This window comes from Ochlerotatus camptorhynchus, unplaced genomic scaffold, assembly GCF_037179485.1.
Source record: "Ochlerotatus camptorhynchus isolate MF236.1 unplaced genomic scaffold, CSIRO-AGI_Acam_v1.1 ptg000277l, whole genome shotgun sequence".
Classification (NCBI taxonomy): Eukaryota; Metazoa; Arthropoda; class Insecta; order Diptera; family Culicidae; genus Ochlerotatus; species Ochlerotatus camptorhynchus.
In genome coordinates this window covers 6,542,199-6,562,330 of record NW_027040766.1, presented here as the reverse complement: position 1 = coordinate 6,562,330, position 20,132 = coordinate 6,542,199, and the positions used below count along the sequence as shown (strand labels likewise).

At 39.3% G+C, this 20,132-nt stretch overlaps 1 protein-coding gene across 2 annotated transcripts in view; it reads left to right on the top strand.

Annotated features, from left to right (window-relative positions):
• The window catches only part of LOC135706313 (uncharacterized protein DDB_G0271670), a 210,633-nt gene that overhangs the window by 183,236 nt on the left and 7,265 nt on the right, over positions 1-20,132 (top strand). The window contains exons 1-3 of one of the 2 annotated variants that reach the window (XM_065227921.1): positions 11,983-12,068; positions 12,190-13,601; positions 13,671-13,802. In XM_065227921.1, coding sequence (XP_065083993.1) covers positions 12,273-13,601; positions 13,671-13,802 — 1,461 coding nt within the window. In that variant the 5' untranslated portion in view covers positions 11,983-12,068; positions 12,190-12,272. Of the gene's footprint in view, positions 1-11,982; positions 12,069-12,189; positions 13,602-13,670; positions 13,803-20,132 lie in introns of those variants that run through there. The other variant, XM_065227922.1, reaches the window with a different exon arrangement.

The following is a 20,132-nucleotide window of genomic DNA, read 5'->3' as shown; positions in this document are numbered from 1 at the left end:
GTAAAAAGTTTCTGCGAAAGCAAATGAGCCACTTGCAAATGAGTAGAACTTTTTAACTGTGTAATCCATCCCAACACTGTCCAAATTGACTAAAAGCTATTTTAGAGATGCTAGCGAACTCGATGGAACTGCTAGAAGCTATTCTATAGATTGCGAAACTTCTCCAACGTTAGGCAGCACCTGTACACCCAGTCATTATCAACCAGCATCAGTGAGGCGATCCAGAGAATGGCATCATGATTGAAAAGTGGTTGGCTCGTTATTGGCAAATCAAAGTTGGCACTCGTGGAGAATAGAAGAAGTATGAGTGTGATGATGGTTTCAAAATTTTACATGGTGAGGTATACGAGTGCAATCTTAAAATGCTTTTATTTTGCAAATGGAGCGTTTTATTTAAATCTGGTAAGTGCTACGTTGGTAGAAAACTTAAGGACTACTCAATAGACATACAACATAGAAAAAAGATTTAGATTTTTAGGTGTATGCATAGATTTAAACTTTTCTACAGCAACCAGATTAAAATAAAATGATCCATTTCCAAAATAAAAGCATTTTAAGATTGCTTTCGTATACCTCTCCGTGGAAAATTTTGAAACCATCATCACTTTCATAGTTCTTCTATTCTCCACGAGTGCAAACTTTGATTTGCCAATTCGGTCTGCAGCCAACCGCTCAAGATGGAAAACTAAAAAATTTGTGAATTTTTACCCAACTAGCGGCTGCAGGCGGAAAGTTTCACGGACTGAAACATGAAGATTTCAAGTTTTCTGGTGTCAAATTCAAAATGGTTATTTGGTGAATCACGAAATGAGATGCAAAGCTAGAGAAAACCAAAACTAAGGAACCCATGGATTGGAGCACAGAACAGAAGGGGAAGTGGAAACGAATCGGTGAATCAAAAAGTGGTTCGTTTTTCTGCTCAACAAGCGATGTGTTGTGGTAGCGTTCCACACGGGCTTTCTATGTGCACTCACACTATCACAGCATGCTACCTATCTTAACTGCAGGTAGAAGATGCCTTCTACCGCTAGGTGCGCTAGTGTTCGCAAATGACAAGTGGAGCCACTTTCTGATCTGAGGTTCCAGTCCTGTGATAGGAGGATCAAATTAACACAACCTGTCAAAAAAAAAGGAAACTAACTACACTGTAAGAAAAGACCTGCCATATATCGAATGATTCGTCATACGGTGTGTTAAAAAGTGCTAATTTCTTGTTTTCGAATGAAACCAGCTACAAGTGAAAAGGATGCTAAATAAAGTGATAATCATTTTTAAAGTAGATGATAATGGACATGAAACTTGTATGAATTAAAGATTGTTTCCGGAATGTACCAAACCAAACGAACAAAATCTCAAATGTATAATCGAAGCCCCATAACGTTCTAACGCGAAAGGTGCCATGGATAGTTTCTTAGAGGCACTGCAGACGGGATTGGTGTTTGGTAATCAGGATCAACGATAATGACGGCGACCACGGCCTGCGGGATCGGATCGGAGGGCGCAACTGGATCGAAGCCGATCGCGAACAGCTCGAGGTACATACCCGAGTAGCACACTTTCATAACAATTAGTTACAGCAACTTGTTTATGACTGAAATAAGTCGTATATAAGTTTCCACAATTGATTTGTAACAAGCGTGCTACTAGGGTAGGTGTCGACTCTACTTATAATTATGTAAAAATAACGCATTTTGATACCGTAAAACGGGGTATCATTGATAATGCAGGTAGCTTTGATCGTATAATATAATGATTACATTTTATCTCTGCGCTTTTGCCGAATTACAAACTTTGGTTCCATATTGCAGCTTAGGGTATTTCCGTAGATATCCTATGTAGTTTTTGTATAGTATGTGTTACATATGTTACAAACATATCAAAAAACAATTTTCGTGATTTTCGTCTGTTTAAAAAAAACACTCAAACCATCGCTTCTGACATTTATTTCCGATGCAGCCATCACAAATACAATGTTGAGTTCTCATTGCTTATGATGTTTTCGGATTACACACTCATTCAAAGTTTCATATTTTAAGAACTAAATTATTTGAGAATAACGCATTTTTTTTTCTACCTTCATCGAGCATTATCGAAGTAACCCCAAATCAAAATACTAATGTATGGTCACATAACTAAAAAAATATAGCAAATGCTTTTATTTTTGTTAAACATAATACTAACGAATTAACTCTAAGATCCTCAGTACTCGTGTTAAAAAATAAAATTTGAAAAGCATTCATTGCTGTAACAAATATTCAGAATTCACTTTAAAAAACTTTCAAGGTAACGCCGTTTTACGGTACTTCAAATATTACCTATTTTCAACAGACACTGTTGCTACAACTATCACTCAATATAAATAAGAATAGAATTTAATTATCGTATTATTTTCATTTGATTTACGTCCACCTATGCTCTCAAATATTGAACTAAAATCATCTTAGATTAGGATGATAAACATCCAAGAATAAATTCAAGAGGAAGATCTGAGAAAATTTCCAAGAAAATTTTAGAAAGAACCGAGCAAAGAACTTTAAGAAAGTTTTAACTAGAACTCGAAGGCCATTGTGTTAGTTCAGAGTAGAATTGTTAAGGTGAATCGCTGTGGAAACCTTATTTCTGATATATCTCATTATCATCTTGAAATTCAAAGAGCACAAATATCAGTTCTCACAAAATATATAACAATGAAATTTGAGCTCCACGTACAACAAACACGGAGTAAAACAAACACGGAGTTCCAGCACAGGAATGGATATTCGGATCAGAAAGTGGCTCCACTTGTCATTTGCGAACACTAGCGCACCTAGCGGTAGAAGGCATCTTCTGCCTGCAGTTAAGATAGGCCGAATGCTATGATAGTGTGAGCGATCCCGAAAGCTCACAAAGTTCGACTGTGTCGTCATGGACGACGAAACTTATGTGAAGGCGGATTTCAAGCAACTTCCGGGACAGTAGTTTTATACCGGAAAAGGGAAGGTGGCTGAAATATTCTAAACCATCAAACTATCGTTTGATGGTTTTGAATATCTCGTCTGGCAGGCCATATGAACGTGTGGTCTAAAAAGTGGCATTTTCATTACTACGGGAACCATCAATCAAGAGATCTACGTCCAGCAGTGCCTGGAAAAGCGGCTGCTACCATTCCTAAAGCAACATAATAGACCTGTGCTGTTCTGGCCGGACTTGGCTAGCTGCCATTATGGGAAAAGGCAATCGAGTGTAGGATATGAATAACGTGGTTGTGGTACCAAAAGCCACAACCTTCCCAACAGCCCAGAACTCCGCCCTATCGAACGGTATTGGGTCTTGGTCAAACGGAATCTAAAAAAAAAACTAATAAATCCATCGAAAACGAGCAGCAGTAAAATCTAACTGGCGTTCGGCGGCGAATAAGGTCGATGAGACCACTGTGCAAAATTTAATGGAAGAGGTTAAGCGGAAGGCACGGCAGTTCGGATTTGGCAAACCAAAAGAATAAACGAACGGTTTTTTCCTTTAAATATATGAATTGAACTACCAAAAGAAAAATAAGAAGATTTTTGTGATATGAATTTTGACTGAAAGAAACGATTTTTTTGTCGACCAATTTTTGTGCATTCCAGTCTTTATCTGCTTGATGCCATTGCTTTAACTGTGACCGTCACACAGTGAGACGAAATTAAAAAAAAAGAGGCATGGCCACTTGCGACGAAACTATTGAGTGTAGCATATTGATACCTTCTAGAATGTTTCTTCGATTTTTAAATACTTTATTGCAATCGTAAAAATTTTTGCTGAAGGAGGGTATACACTAAGATAAAAAAAAACTTTTTTAAGCCTTGTTGAAATTGATGATCGTCTATGAAAACATTGTAGATGCAGTTATTTTAAGAAATTTTGACGAAGACGTCAATTTTTCATCTCTCAAGTGGACGATGTTATAGGGTGAAAATAGAGTACCAACACTAGTACCCCCTTAAAAACCTTTTTAACCATAACCTTTTAGTTTGAATTTTACATGTTTTTTTCAACGTTCTATAAAGTTGTAAGTTCTCTAAAAATGCGCCTTTTTGCTTAATGAACCAAATCGCTATCTCTTCATGTAAATGAATTACCAACGTATTTATAATTTTTCAACGCTAACTTTAAAGGGGTGTATCTTGCAGGTTAGCAGGTATTAGCAGCTCAACTCGATGTAATTTCTTTCAGCAACTTATACCCTACTGTAACATATACAAGTCATAGGGGGATCCAAGGGGAAACGGAACGATCCTATTCATATGCTTATCAAAAATCCAAATATTGCTCAAATTTCACCAAAACGCGGACTTAGATTAAGATACCTATAGCAAACAACTTTGTTGAAGCTACAACCCATTCTAATGTACATACTTGGAAAAATGGTAATGAAAACAGCAAAATGTAACAAAACATTGAGGTACTTTGTTAAAAAGTTCATTAGGCATCCCCTTGGATCCCCATATGAATTGTATACGTTACAGTAGGGTATAAGTTGCTGAACAAAACTACGCCGATTTTAGCTGCTTACCTACATGATTCCCCCTTTCAATGTTAGTGTTGAAAAACTATAAATCCCAGATCAAAAAGGTGCATTTTTAGAGCACTTAAAACTTTGTAGAACATTGTAAAAATAGAAAAATTCAAACTTAAAAGTTGTGGTAAAAAAGGTTTTTAAAGGGGTACCCAGGTAAAAAAATTTATGCTTAACCAGTGTTGTTCAATCGATTTTAATTCAGCCTTAGTTTGAATAATTGTTGTATATAAACCACGTTAACCTTTGTTCAGCTTTTAAACATCAAAATCTGGTGATTTTATTTAGCCAAAAACACAAGGCATTAAATAACAGTCTCTTCCAACCCTTGTTCAGCCTTCTAGTTTTATTTAGAAAAAAATAGAAGACCACTTCCTATCTTATACATTTTTATGGGACTGCAACAAGGTGCTGACTAATTGGATTTACCTATTTATATTGTTATTATAAGTCTAAAAATTACCTTTGCATTTCGGGATTCGAACCGGCAGTCGCTGATTCACAGGCATCTATCATACCTACTGTTAGAAGAGAGAGCAGGGTATCCGTTTGAACATTTCTCTGACTTTCGACAGATTTATTATCAATTGCTTTAAAACTAAAATAGGTGTAAAATAATTAGTAAAGTGTTAGTTTCCTCCATAACCTTACTTACGATCGCAATTACTCGAATATATAATCCAATGCTCACTACAACTATGCTTTATCAATGGAACGGGGCGTAAACATATTCAGTTAGTGAGTAATCTTATTACGTTAATATCTAATTCAACTTTACTTACGAAAATACAAATATCCTAGAAGTAATCTTACGATCGTTCGGTTTGGTCGAGGACCTGTAATTTAGACCTTGTGTAAATAACACTTTTTCGCATCATAATACCTATATATTACCTATTCAAAATTTCTATTTAGCTGCAATAAACCGGTAATATTTCAATTCCAGTATCCAACAATTTTAGTTAGCAAATTTCACTAGTAAATTCAATATTTTCTCTTAGAACACGTTATATCAATAGTTTCATTGGCGTTTGCCCGTATATCATTGTTCGTCGTTCCTTTTGTCATCGTTGACAGTTCGTCCTACAGCAGGTTCAACCGTCAAGCATGAAGAACGCAGCTCGTTCGCGTCATTGCGTGGCCGGGCTCCCAGCTGGTCTGTCTTTGTGGCATCATTCTCCCCCCGGTGGAACCAGTGAGCCTCCTTGGTTCCATCTTCCTTGGCCACATCAAGAACTGTAAGCTTCGAGACTGGTCTTCTGGTGTCATCTATGATTATTACTAGGTCCCCTGCTGCAACATTCCTCTCCGAGCCAAACCATTTCGTTCTTCTAGTTAGCGTGGGTAAGTACTCCCGTACCCAACGCTTCCAAAACGAGTTCAGTCGTTCTTGGATCATGGCCCACGATCGCTTCAAGAGTGCGTTGTTATCTTCGTACTGCACAACTGGTTGCTTGACACCGGATGAGCTCCCTAGAAGGAAATGGTTACACACTAAGATTTTTTTACAGGAGTCAGTATTTTTTTACTGGGTTTTTGAATTACTGAAAAAGTCGGTAAAAATTCAAATGACCGTTATCCGTAAGGAATCAATGAAATCGACCAGCTTTATTTTCTATCATTAAATGGGGTTAACAGAACTAAGTATGTACAAGTTCAGAACAAATTTTCTCATTAATAAATTTTCCACAGATTTTTAAACTTTTACCGAACAGTTCCGCAATTCAAAAACTCGGTAAAACCGTACTGACTCGATTAGTGTGTAGGGATCATCGTGTGCAGACCATCATCGTCTAGTTTTTCATTGTCATTGGCTGCCGTCAGCGCTGTTTTCACGGGAAATCCTCTACGGCACACGAAACGACGAACGCACGCTACACAGGATTCAGTTGTCAAGTTGCTCGTGAATTCCAGGTGGACGGCTCGTATCTTCAGACAAGTGAAGAGCGCAATCCACCTTTTTACTAGACTACGCCCAACTTTCACAAGAAAGGGACCAAAATAGTCCAGTTCAACGTAGTTGAATGGACGGGCGAATGGTGATACCCAACAAACATTGAATGTTGAATAAGAGCTTATTTATGCACAAATAAGCTTTTTCAGCTAAAAAATGGCTTATTCAGCTGTTGATCAACTCAAATTGTTTTTTGGGTAATCTGGCTTGCGGAAGTGGGGCCATCTGTGGAATTCTCGGTCACGCTTTTCGTATTTTGCAAATATTGCACCGAGCTGTGACGAAATTCACGAAAGAGCGAAGCTTCGGATAATGAAAACGTTGACGAATCTCATTAACTGTGGTCTCTTTGCTGCCATGCTTGAGTTGACGATGATAGTGATCCACCAGAAGCGCTGCAGGCGATGTTTCTTCGGAAGGATGATGAGGTATTTGGCAATCAGTTGAAGCACATTGCGCTACCACGATTCTGCCGTTCACGCGTAGAACTCCGAATTCAACCAGCATTGGTGTGACCTCGTAGATACTGCTGGATTTCTCTAACGGCCGTTGTTGCTCTGATGGGAGGAATCGATTTGTAGACAGGGTGATTAGGAAAGGATTGCCACTGAACTAGCCGGAAAATTGAGTTTTCGGACATTTTCAGCTCATTCTTCGTAAGAACCTTGATGTTAAGGCAAACATTGCGACAGTTGTTGTTGAAACAGTGGACGTATGCCATGACGCGTTGCAAATACGTCCACTTCGAGAATCGGTCGATATCCACAATACATTCGGGAGCATGTATCTCCCGATGAACGTAACAATCTCGTAGCTCTTCTTCTCCTGATTTTTCCGGATCACCTTTCTTCCAATCTCGCTCAGGTAAGTATAGAAATTCAGCTCCGCTGTACCAGATTTTTAGAAAATAAGTCATGATAATAATTCACTCCGGATACATGCAATTGTCTATCTTGAGAAGACTTGAACATTAATTTTACATTCTGATGGTAAACTCATACACGTACCACTAGTACCTGCCAGAATTCATTGCTTAGGAGATTGCTCGCAAAACCAATTTTTAATGCACGATGTTTCTCTTTAAAAATAGAATAAGCTTCTCGCAAATTACAGAGCACCAGTCTTCGTTGCACAAAAACTTTATTTCCTTCATCAGTCGTTTGAGCATAATCCCTTTTTCCGGGACATGCTCGACTTATTTCGTCGCTATTGAAAAAATCCTGAACTCTTGCAAGTGCTTTGCCCGGTCTGCCATGAATCGATTAACTGCGAATTCCTTTACAATTTTGGAAGCAGACCAGCTTTTGGGTAAAGTTGGAAGGATCCTATATTTTTTGTTACTATCAAATTTCTTTATTTTTACTATATTTACTTCTCAAATTTTTCCTTTACCCTTTCCATGCCTACGTCTAAATTTGCATAGATTTCAAAATTTAATTAGCTCTAAAAACATAATTTCTCAGTTATAAAACAGCAAAAAAGGTTATCTTCATTTTAATTCCACTTAACTAATGTTGGTATTCATGGAAAATACGTATTTCGACTACAATGTGCAGTCTTTATCAGTGTCATTCCCACTAAAGACTTATCAAAAACCTAACCCCCTTAAGTACTCATCCCCTAGGTAAAAAGTCAAGATCACAGGTATAAAAATTAATCTACAATGTGTAGAATCGGAACTTACCTAACTAATAATAACCAAAGATTTAAGTAAAATAAAGGAGAAAAAACTATTCAAATCTCTAATAACGAAAAATTTCCAAAGGCTTGGTAGCCATCATAATGAAGTTTAATATATCACACGATGAGTTTTGGTTCTGGTCGAAAATTGGCTACTTCTCCGGGGCACCGGAACATGCCCGAGGGAGCTAGTATGACCGTTGACTGCCAATAAGACCATTACCATTCGAGTTTTTTTAAATGATGAACTCTCGCGTAACATTTGAAAAGGGCCTATGTCCAAAATGTAAACAATCCAGAAAATGAATTGTAAATTTTTCCGCCAGTATTTAATTCCTATATAAATAGATTGAAGTATTTTAGGCATTTATATTGTTCACAATAACAATAGTAACTATATCTCAGTACACAACATCCAAAACATGCGAAACATTTTCAAAAATACATGAAAATCGATAAAAATTTAATATCACAGTAATAAGCCTTTTTGTGAATCTTTAAATGGTTAGGCCCTTTTTGTTAAGCCGTTGTGCTTGTCATCATAAATTGTAGGCCCTTTGCTAAGCCTTTTCTTAACGTCAAATAAATCATCGGCCCTGCCTCAAGCAGTAGGGCTTAGCTTTGATTTGAAATTTTTCAATCATCGGCCCTTCTACGTCGCTAGGCTTATGAATGGAACCTCATCGAACGAAAAAAAATATATGTTAGGCCCGAGGTTAGGCCGTTTTAGCATGAATGATTGGAAAAATTTGGTGGATCGGCCGTTTTTAAAATCAAGTTATTTTTAATGATTTTTATCGATAATGCGGAACATTCCTATACGACTGGTAGCTAATTACCAGTGCTACAGAATGGTATCAAAAATCGGTTTGTTTACATTTTGGACATAGGCCCTTTTCAAATGTTACGCGAGAACTATGATGTGATAATTCTTATTAAAAATTATCCACTACCCTGAGGGTACTGCCAATGTGAAAATGTCATTTTATCAAATCCATTAGCTGCCGAGTTAAGGAAAACCATGAAGTTTGATATGTCGTACGATGGGTTTTGGATCTTGTCGAGAATTGGCCACTTCCCCGGGAGCACCGAAACATGCCCGGAAGGGCTAGTGTGACCGTGGACTCTCAATAAAACCATTACCGGCCAAGATTTGTCAAATAAGGGTACTGCCAAAGTGAACATGTCATCTCAATAAATCCATTACCCGCCGAGTTAAGAAAAACCATGAAGTTTGATATGTCGCACGATAAGTTTTGGACAGGACATGCCCAGGAGGGCTAGTATGACCGTGGACTCTCAAGAAGGCCATTACCGGCCAGTATTTGAAATTTTTTGAAGTTTTATATGTCACACGATGGGTTTTGGTTCTTGTCGAGAATTGGCCACTTCCCCGGGGGCACCGGAACATGTCCGGGAGGGCTAAAGTGACCATGTACTCTCAATAACGCCATAACCTGCCAAGATTTGTCAAATCGTTAAGTTTGATATGTCGCACGATGGGTTCCTTCACCGTTCCAAACAACATACAGCTCGCCAGCCTCATCTGTGTTGAACACCTTAATAGCTTAGTATTACTCATCACCATACATTTGATAAACAGTATTTCCTGGACACTTCTCGGGTTACCTTTTAAATAGACCAATCTACATTAATCGATTCTCTTCATCGACTTTCTCTTTCGTTAATAACTCGGCTCCAAAAACATGTTCAGCTGTTATTATCTAATAGACTATGTCGAAAAATTAGCCCGATATATGAATGCAGCCAAGTTATCAACGAAAGAGAGAGTCGATGAAGAGAATCGATCAATGTAGATTGGTCTATCTGACTTGTCAAGGTCATCAGTCGGTTGTCAGTTCCCTTAAATATAAATTTAACAAACCAGGTTTTTTAAAGGCAACAATATGGGGGGGGGGGGGGAATTTCAGAAACCAAAGTCGCTGGCGGTTTGAAAGTGGTCTGATTTTGATCCAGAGATGATGGTTTTCAATTTTCAAAAGGTCACTGTTAAAAATTGTACTTTTGCTATTTTAATTAAAATTATCATCGATTGCCTTTTTGATGTAATAAAATTCTTCCCGAATTTTCTTAATAAGAGGAGCTTAAGGTGATACTCTAAGGAAGTTTTGTGAAAGCTGACATTTGTGCCTTTAAAGTTTCACGCTAAGGCTTCCTTAGAGTATCACCTTAAAATTTGCTTCAAAGCAAGATTTCCACAGCATTGTTCTAAGCTGGATTCCAAGCTTTCAATCCATCGGTCCTTTTCAGTACCACAAATGACTGATAAAAGGGCTAACTAAAGACTTCAAATAAGAGCTTGTATCCGAGAGATATCGCCCAGGATTGGCTACATGGACACCGACTGAGCATCTTAAAAACAGAACTCCCAAACTGCTTCTGAATTTCAACCTATCGAACTTTTTCACTGATAACGAGTTAAGAAATCAATTTAATATTTACTATACTTTTGCTGTGACATCAAAACTACCTTTCGTAATCCTACGTCAAATCTACAGTCGTGTCTTGGATACAACCTTTTACTTTTTTACCCACCCTAACTCATAAAGGTGCACCCTAATGGCGAAATAAAAAAAAAATAATACGAAATCATCATGCGATGAGAATACATAATAATAAGGGCAGGTTTTGTATTTAACTGAGGGGGGTTGCCATCAAAATGGAATTCTATTTTTTTAAACTTGAATCACGATAACAGGTGAGAAGCTGCTGAAGGTCAAATGTCAAAATTGAACTTTATACCATTTCCAATAAGCCATTTTGAAGTTTTTTTTTGCGAAATTGAAAGTGGACGAATTTTAGCTCAAATTTAAATGTCTGACTACTTGTGCAAAGTTCGATCAGATCGATTCGTCATTAGGCTGCTCCATAATGTCTAAAAGATCGGAGTAAGTTATGGCAAATATGTGCTACACAGGTGTCAATCATTTAAAATAGGATGTAAGCAACAGTGGAAGTGCTCAAAGAACACTAAGTTGGGAGCCGGTCTCAGGACCCAGCAAAATCCAACCCAAGAAGATGTTGATGATCTCCTGTTGTCCTCCTTTTCAACTCATCCAGCACCTATTATCCCAAGTGATGACACCTGCTGCACCGGTTTGTGTCAACATCATGAAATTAAGTAGATCAGATCACCAGACTACGCTCTAGGTGGAACCCCACCGCGGACGGCAGATCGGCAGACGCGCCGTGGACATTCCGACCTATATTCCGTCGTCGTCGGACGTTTCACTCTATAAAAAGATTGAAAATAAAACTTTCGTTTCCCGTGCCTCATTTTCACTCTCTTACGACCCGGTACGGCCGGTCGGTGGTGGGGCACCACCAGGAGGGAGTCTCTGGGCGAAGAGGGGTGCGTCACGGCAGGTAGATCCGCGCTAGTTTCGCGCTGGCTACCCGTTTGCTGCTGCTGCTGCTGTTGATGATGATGAGTCGAAGCCAGTCAGCCAATTGTGCGTTTTCGTAACTCTCACTCTCTTGGGAAAGAGAATTACGTCTGGTCTGGGGCTGGCGTTGGTTGGGGGCCTACGTTCGGAGGTAGGTTTCGCGTGCCCGTCTTCACACACCACGCGGGCTGCAGATCGCGGCTTCGCGGAGGCTTCGTAACAAGTCCCAATTTTTTAATGACTCTTTGGTGCGATCGCGCTCTGTTTATTTAATGGGAGTTGGAAATGTTACGAATATACGCGCGCGCACTCGGTGCACACACCACGCCACCAGGTGAGCGCGAAATTGAACCAGGTTGATCAATCTGGTTTCTTTGCGTTTTGGTTTTAGCGTTTTTGAGTCCGGCCGGAAAGGGTCGTTTTTCTTTCTTTGCATCGGTAGACACACTTTCCTCTAACCCCCTTTTTTCGCGAGGTTGCTCCTGGGCGAACGGTGAGCTAAGCAGCTACATCCTGTTCTACTGATCCGATGAACCTGTTACCTGAACCGCAAGCCAGCGGATGATTGAACCCATAACTAATGAACTTTCTTTCTTCGTTTCGTCCCATTGCAGATCTCAACCTGAATGCCGCAGCAGTCGTCATTTGAGTCTATCGGCGGACCCATAAAGCTTTCAACATCCTCGCCCGGAGTATAATGTCCACTGGTGAGCCGGACTCAGCTGGTTCCCATGGACTAGGACTTGCGGCTACACTAGGCGGGGGCTCCTCGACCACCTCATCAACCACCGGCCCGTCACTCTCCGTTATGGAGCCCCCAGCGAACATCATCATGAAAGCCAAGGAAGAGCCGGACTGTGATATGGAACGTAATATAGACTCCAGCATGGATAGTAGTGCCCTGGCCAATTGCCTCTCGACGACGATCTCGGCCCTACGAGCTAGTCACAATGCCAGTCTCATCGCAAACCGCGACAACAGCGTCGACGATAACCTCTCGGATAATTCGGAATCAACGACTACCAGCTCGGCAGCCGCCCAGCTCCTAGAAAGCCTCAAGAACAACCTCAACAACAACAACAACTCCAGTGCAATTAACAACAACAACCTGCTACACAACAACAACAATAATAATAATAACAACAACAACAACAATGGCAACCGAAAACTGTTCGAGTGCGATGTGTGCAATATGAAATTCTCCAACGGTGCGAACATGCGCCGGCACAAGATGCGCCACACCGGTGTCAAACCGTACGAATGTCGTGTATGTCAGAAGCGATTCTTCCGCAAGGACCACTTGGCGGAGCACTTTACCACGCACACCAAAACACTGCCCTACCATTGCCCGATCTGCAACCGAGGTTTCCAAAGACAGATAGCGATGCGTGCACATTTCCAGAACGAACACGTTGGTCAGCACGACCTGGTCAAAACCTGCCCTCTCTGCAGCTACCGAGCGGGAACGATGAAGTCCCTTCGGGTGCACTTCTTCAACCGGCACGGAATCGATCTGGACAACCCTGGCCCGGGAACTCCGTCATCCCTGTTGCTGGCACTGGATCAGCACAATCCGGCCAATCTCTTACCGGCCCTGGCCGCCATGAATGCCGTCAACGCGTTCAGCGACTCCGGCGATTCGATGCGTTCGGCAGACAATGCAACACCACCGATGCACTTCCTCACTCCGCACGTGGAAATCTCGATGGCGGATAACAACGAAGTGGCCCTGAATTGCAGTCGGGATGCCCTGAATGGTACCAATTCGCACGAACCCAGCAGTGCGGGGTCCAACCATGGCAGCGGAAATGGTGGCAACAACGACCGAAGAACTCCGACTCCATCGATTTCCTCCGGACTGGACATCAAGGCCATCGTGCGGCCCTCGTCACCGCACTCGGCCGATTCCAATGCACCCTCCAGTTCCCACTCGTCCTCCATGCTTCCATCTCTAGTACAAAGCTCAAGGCATATTATTTTTGATAACTCTATTACACCGTCAATCAGCCTAATTCCCATCAAGCAGGTTCGTACCGGGTTTCTGTTTGGGGCCGTAAAATCACCGGGAGTAAAACTGGAATTCTACTCATTTTAGGAACCAACGACAAACGATGAGTACAATGAAACCAAACCACGAAGTAACAGCACTTCGGAAAATCCGACCTCCAATATCAGCAACTCGAGCGACAGCGTGACACCGTCCTCCAGTCTCACTTCGCTGATCAAGGTAAGTATTGAATTGTTGGGTATATCAAAGTTTCAAAAGGAGGTTGTCGAAACGAATGCTTATTTTGTAGCTTCAAAGGGTCCCCCCCATAATGGTTCAGTAATAATTACGGGATTCTTTATTTTTTCAAAAAAAATCTGATCTACGAGATTACTTTGTTGTTTATCAAAAGAATCCAAAAATAAGACGTATGATCCATAAAACTACTCAGTAATAAGAACTAGGCCGATAAGCAACCCGATTTAAATTTTGGAATATTTTTCGGAAAGTTTTTTTAGGGTTCGGGATGTAAACTATTAAGCAAATAAATCCTTTTTCTGCAAACCCAATTTGAATGACATAAAAAGTTAGCGGCGTCGGTGGTGTAGTGGTAAGCGTGATCACCTCTCACCCCAGCAGGCCTGGGTTCAATCCTAGTCGGCGCCGCAGGGATGTTCTGAGGCATAACATCTCTGATCACGTCTTCCTTCGGAAGGGAAGTAAAGCCGTTGGTCCCCGGTTCATGGTGGGTCGATAGGTAGGGTCCAGGTGTGAGAGCTGCCTCTATGGAAATCAAGGAAAAAAAAACATTGACACGTCAGACAAATTTTCATGTAATATACAAAATGTAATTGATGAAAATAATTCGACTTTTATTTTTGTAATAAGTGCTATATTCGCGCCCCTCGGTTGTAATTGAATGAATGTTGCTGACCTTTTTCAACGTCCATCTATAGCGATAAGCAATATTTTGCGGGTCGCCATGGATGGAAAGGTCATATTTTTAATATGATATATTTGACTGAACCCTATACCGGTGACTCAGAGGGTGATGAGTCGATATTAAATCCATGTTCCAGAAATGTTTACATGTGTTAATGGTAAGTTTTGCAATTGCGTATAGTGCCAATTGCTAACGAAATGATAAGTTGATGATAAGCGCGTATGTTGACAATTACATTTTGTCTACAGGCCAATTGTTTGTTGAAATATTAATATTTGATAGCTAATTATTAAATCCAGAATAGTGTTCCCTACTAAGAGAAATAAATACTAAAACAAATAGGATTATGTAATGTAAAATCAAACAACCAGAGCGTCGGCGCCGGTGGTGTAGTGGTAAGCGTGACTACTCTCTTACCCCAGTGTGTCTGAGTTCAATCCCAGTCGAGGTCGTTGGAATTTTTCTAAGCCGAAAAAATTTCTGATCACTTCATCCTTCGGAAGGAAAGTAAGGCCGCTAGTTCCGGCTCATGTGTTGATGGGTGCGATATCTACCCATGATGATATCTACTGTCGATGATTGGCACTCGGCATTGCGGAACAGAGCCCAACGTTAAATAAAGGATTCAAGAAGAAAAATGACCAGAGTTAATTGAAATTAATTTCAAAACCTAGGACGAATTTAAATCGATTTATCAACCTGAACTCCCTGTAACCGGAGTGCATCATTACAGGGTGTCTATTACCTGGAAAAACCTGGAAAACCGGGAATTTACAGGGAATTTTATTTTTTCTGGAAAAACCTGGAATATTCAGGGAACTTTGGTTCCACTCAGGGAATTTTCCAATTATCACTTCATTCGTAATTCAAAAGAAGTTTTTCGTTCAGTTTCTCGAAACGTTTCTTAAGGACACTGAACTTGACAAGCATCTAAGACAACGTGTGCGAACGAGACAAGTTCATTCAGAGAGTCTTGTCATGCTCGCTCTTCGCTGATTTTTATGTGGAGGATCAAAATCGTCGTAAAAAGGAAACAGCCGAAAAAGAGAGACTGGCAACCGTCAAAAGGAAGCATACGAAGCATGTATTGTATAAGAATAAGCATGTTAGACAGCAGGTCTGACAGCCTACATAGAATTTTTTTGAGTTTCAGAGAGGGTCGGAGATCTACTGAGAAATTTTGTTGAGCTTCAGGGTAGTTCGTAGATCTTGAGAACAGAACTACAAACAAATTAAAAGTAATAAACAGACATTCATAAAAACAAAATCACAAGAGAGGTCGTAGATCTTCAGATAAATGGTCAAAGAAATATTCAAAACTTCAAGCAAGCAAAAATAATTTCAAATCAATTTGTAATTATAGTGGAATTTCAGGGAAATTCGCATAACTTCAGACAAGTCCAAGAATCTACAGTGAAATATAAAGTATTTCACAGAAGTTTGGAGATCCTCGAAACATTATTCAACATCAGAAAAGTTCGTAGATCTTCAGAACAAAGCTACAGAACTTTGAAAAAAATTACAGGACTTCTGAAAAAATCACAAGAATCTCAGAAATGTTAATGGATCTTCAGTAAAAATTGCAGAACTTCAGGGAAGTTCGGCGATTAAAAAAAATATTTACACGATTTCAGGAAAATTTGTAGATCTTGTGAGAGACATTTAAAACTTCAAAGAAGCTTAAATATTTTCAGATAAATTTTGACAACTTTAGGTAATCTTAAAGGAAATTTTCAAATCTTCAGTGTAACCCGAGAGGAATTTACAAAACATCAGAGAAGTTTGCAGATCTACTGAGAAATTTATTGAGCCACAAGTTTTTTTTTTGTAGATCTTGGGAATAGACCTTAAGAGAAGTCCATAGACCTTAAGAAAAGTCTGTAGAACGTTTAAATTTTACCGGAGAACAGAAACAAAACTTCAGGGACCTCAGAAGGTTTGAAGACCTTGCAGAATTGAGTTGTTAACAGAAATTTTCAGAACTCAAGGAATCATGTATATCTAGTGAGAACTTTTCCCACTAGCTTGTCTAAAGTTGGTATCGACATCCTGGCGTTTTGAGTTTTGAAATCCATTTTCATCTTCATATCGCAGCTCTGATGGACAAGATGAGCCAGATCCCTGCCGGTGTTCCTCCTGAGCAACCATTTCCTACTCCACAAAGTTCACCTTCTCTTTCTCATTTTATTTAAAATAATAAAAGCAAATACGTCTGCTGAAACTAGAGCAATTTTCCGGTAATTCATGATGGAAGTATTTACTTTTGATTCCTGATACAGTTTTGTTTTGAAATCTAAATTGACAATTCTTTCGACATGTGCAAGCAGTGTAAACACCAGCAAACAGGGGGGTTCGACAAAGTGTGTAGAAAGTAAATTTGAGCAGATTTTTCATTATGGCGGCAGGCAAAATCAGACCAAGAAATCAGATAGTCTAAACGGACCTTAAGAGGTTTTAGATATGTGAAACCATGATTTATTCTGTCTTGATCTTCCAAACAGAGTTGGACTCAAACATATTATCAAAATGATATTTTGTTTTTGAAAGCATATTGTTATCAAATTTTGATATATCGTTTTATCGAAATAGTATAGACAGGTTTCTTACTTGTATTTATATTCTTGAATTAGAAAAATACTACACAAATACCAAAAAAGAATGTAATATTGATTGACGTAATGCATGCTACTGTATGAATAACTAATGTGATTGCAAAAACCAAGTATAATATTACACCCATGGAAATAATTTCTTTTCGCAACTTATGTGTAGGATAAATGCACCAATAGTGGAGGTACTTTAGTGCAATGTGTTCCTATGGTGGCTTATAGAGTCTCCCTAAGCCGCTATAGAAGTACATTGTACTAACGTACCTCCACTATTGGTGCATTTACTAAACATAAATTGTTCAAATTAGTATTAAACAACCTACACACTTAGTTTTTTCTACCGATCTCGGCTGTGCAAATCTCTGCAAAAAAAAAGTTTCACTGAGATCTCAGCAACAGTGACGTTTGATTGCTGAGTCGCGGATAATGCTTAGCTGAATCTCAGCAAACAAATGAAATGTTTGCTGAGATCTCAGTGAAACTTTTTTTGCCGAGATTTGCACAGCCAAGCTCGGTAGAAAAAAGGAAGTGTGATATGTGCATCTGATCTGCTGTAATATTCAATAACTTTTTTGCCGTGCCGACTTATAAGTACCAACGCCCAAGTTTGCACAATCGAAAATAACATAAATCAATAAGTACATAAAGGGATTCCAGATGGATAAATAGATAAAATAATAATGTGTATAATTTGTATGCACCTGGAATTTTTTTCGTCCGACCTGGAAAAACCTGGAAAACTCAGGGAATTTGATTCCTTGGATTGAGTAGACACCCTGCATTAGTATTCGCAATATGACGTGAAAAATTCCATTCTTTCGAATGGCGAAGGTTTCAGAAATGCTGTTTTTTTTTTTTGTATTATTCTAACAAACGGATGAGGTTTTGGGTTGAGGCTTTTTGTCCCTTCGACCTTTAGTTTCTGTTGATCTTCAGCCCTTTCGACATTTTGTTCTTTCGACCATTTGTCTTTTAACCTTTTTTCATTGATTCTAAAATCAACTCGAAGAAATTTGTAAAAATGGAAAATGTTAGCCCTAATTTAAAGCTTTTGTGAAAAGAACTCAGGATATCCCATATTTTGGATGATCTTGCTCAGCTTTTTAAATTTCGGAAAAAAATCACAGAAATCTGTGAAATAATCTTAGTGTGTAGAGCAGTTCCACGCCATATGGCGAATCTAAAAAACTCGACTTTCTCCGATTTGCATGAAATTGTGCACAATTAACCACTTCATTCGAGCAGTTAAAATGACGTTTACTACCACTCGAACTTTGAAATAAAACATTATTTTGAGATTTTTTCTTCAATAACCACGAGAAAAGTAGCCAACATTTGAGCGTTTAATAAAAAAAATAGAAATTAGTTGGTCCAGTTTTGTGAAATCGCTGGTAGCAAGTCACGCCAAAACTGCTTGACAAAGTGGCAAATTGTTTGTTATGGCCAATGATTACATTTTTTTCTTTTAAAATTCGGCCATTGTGGATCTTGTAAAATTAAAACTAAAATCATCTTTGAAATTTAATAAAAAATGAAGCATAGAAACGTCACTTCTGCTCGAAATAACTTCAGAGAAAAATTTAAAGAGAAAAATAATGTTTTTTTTTGGAAAAAAAAATTTACTTGAAATTACTCAAAACTTTTTTTTTTGTTATCTAAGAACCATTATTTTTCTCTACAACTTTGTGTCAGTTAGCGGCGCCGGTGGTGTAGTGGTAAGCGTGATTACCTCTCACCCCAGCAGGCCTGGGTTCAATCCCAGTCGGCGCCGCCGGGATGTTCTGAGGCATAACATCTGTAATCACGCCTTCCTTCGGAAGGGAAGTAAAGCCGTTGGTCCCCGGTTCATGAGTTGATGGGTCGATAGGTAGGGTCCAGGTGTGGGAGCTGCCTTCCTGGCGTCGGTAGCATTGGTGCTCAGCACGGAAAACAAGATCGACGGAAAACAAATCCAAGGAAAAAAAAAAAAAAAAAAAACTTTGTGTCAGACGTCATATAGATCAGAAATGTCGTTTTTGTGCTACAATTTTTAGAACAAGTTCAAAAACGTCAGTTATCCTGGAATTTCACTCAGAACTAAAGTCTGGTTCATTTAGAATCCGGACACATAAAACCAGGTGTTTTTTGGGATTTATTTGACGTATGAAAAATGTAATTTAGGTATTTTATTGCACTTTCATAAAAAAAACTGCAAAAGTTACTCCGACGGCATTCGAATGAATTGGCAGACTTTGCGGCCATTTAGTTCCGCTTGATGATTGCCTAATACTTTTCGATTGGGCGGCATTTCCGGCAGTTGGGTGTATTCATATCCTTTTCCGGAGATGAACCAGTCTGCGACTAAAAATTTCCTAAATAAAGGAAATCAATCAATGACAAAATCCACCTTATTGTCGCGGTACCACTGTAGCACCTACAGGCTGTAGTGGCAGCTTGGCAAATCCGGCCAGAACTTCACTGGACCTTTGTGAGCCTTAATGAAGGTAGTATACATTTCTCAAGACTCTCTTGCTTAAACAGCTTCGAGTCCATCGTTTTGTTGGTGATGGAAAGCTTGATTTTGAGTCCACTGCTGCAAATTCTATGCCAGATCATCAGTTTTCGGACGAATTTATCGGTGAGAACAAACTTGAATTTGCTGGGGACATCACCCCGTGCTGTAACCAGATAAAACTCCCACGGTAGAAACGGCAATTTTCAACTTTTTTGCGATATTTTGAATTGACCACGTCGGGTCTTCGGCGTGGGTATGCAGGATCTCTCGTCTTCCATCTAGTACACTTTTTTAATACTGCACGAAATCGAAACGAAACTTTCCCCACTGTAACACGTGTACTTTCAAAACAAATCGCTGTCAAAACATTACAAATCCGACCACTAGAGGCACTGCTATAGAATAAATAAAGTGCACCAGACTTTTCCATGGAATTCTCCATAAAACATATTTAAAATTCATTAAAGATCGATTACTCCTCATAATTGTTTGGAATCCTAGTCCGAACTCATTAGAATTCCCTA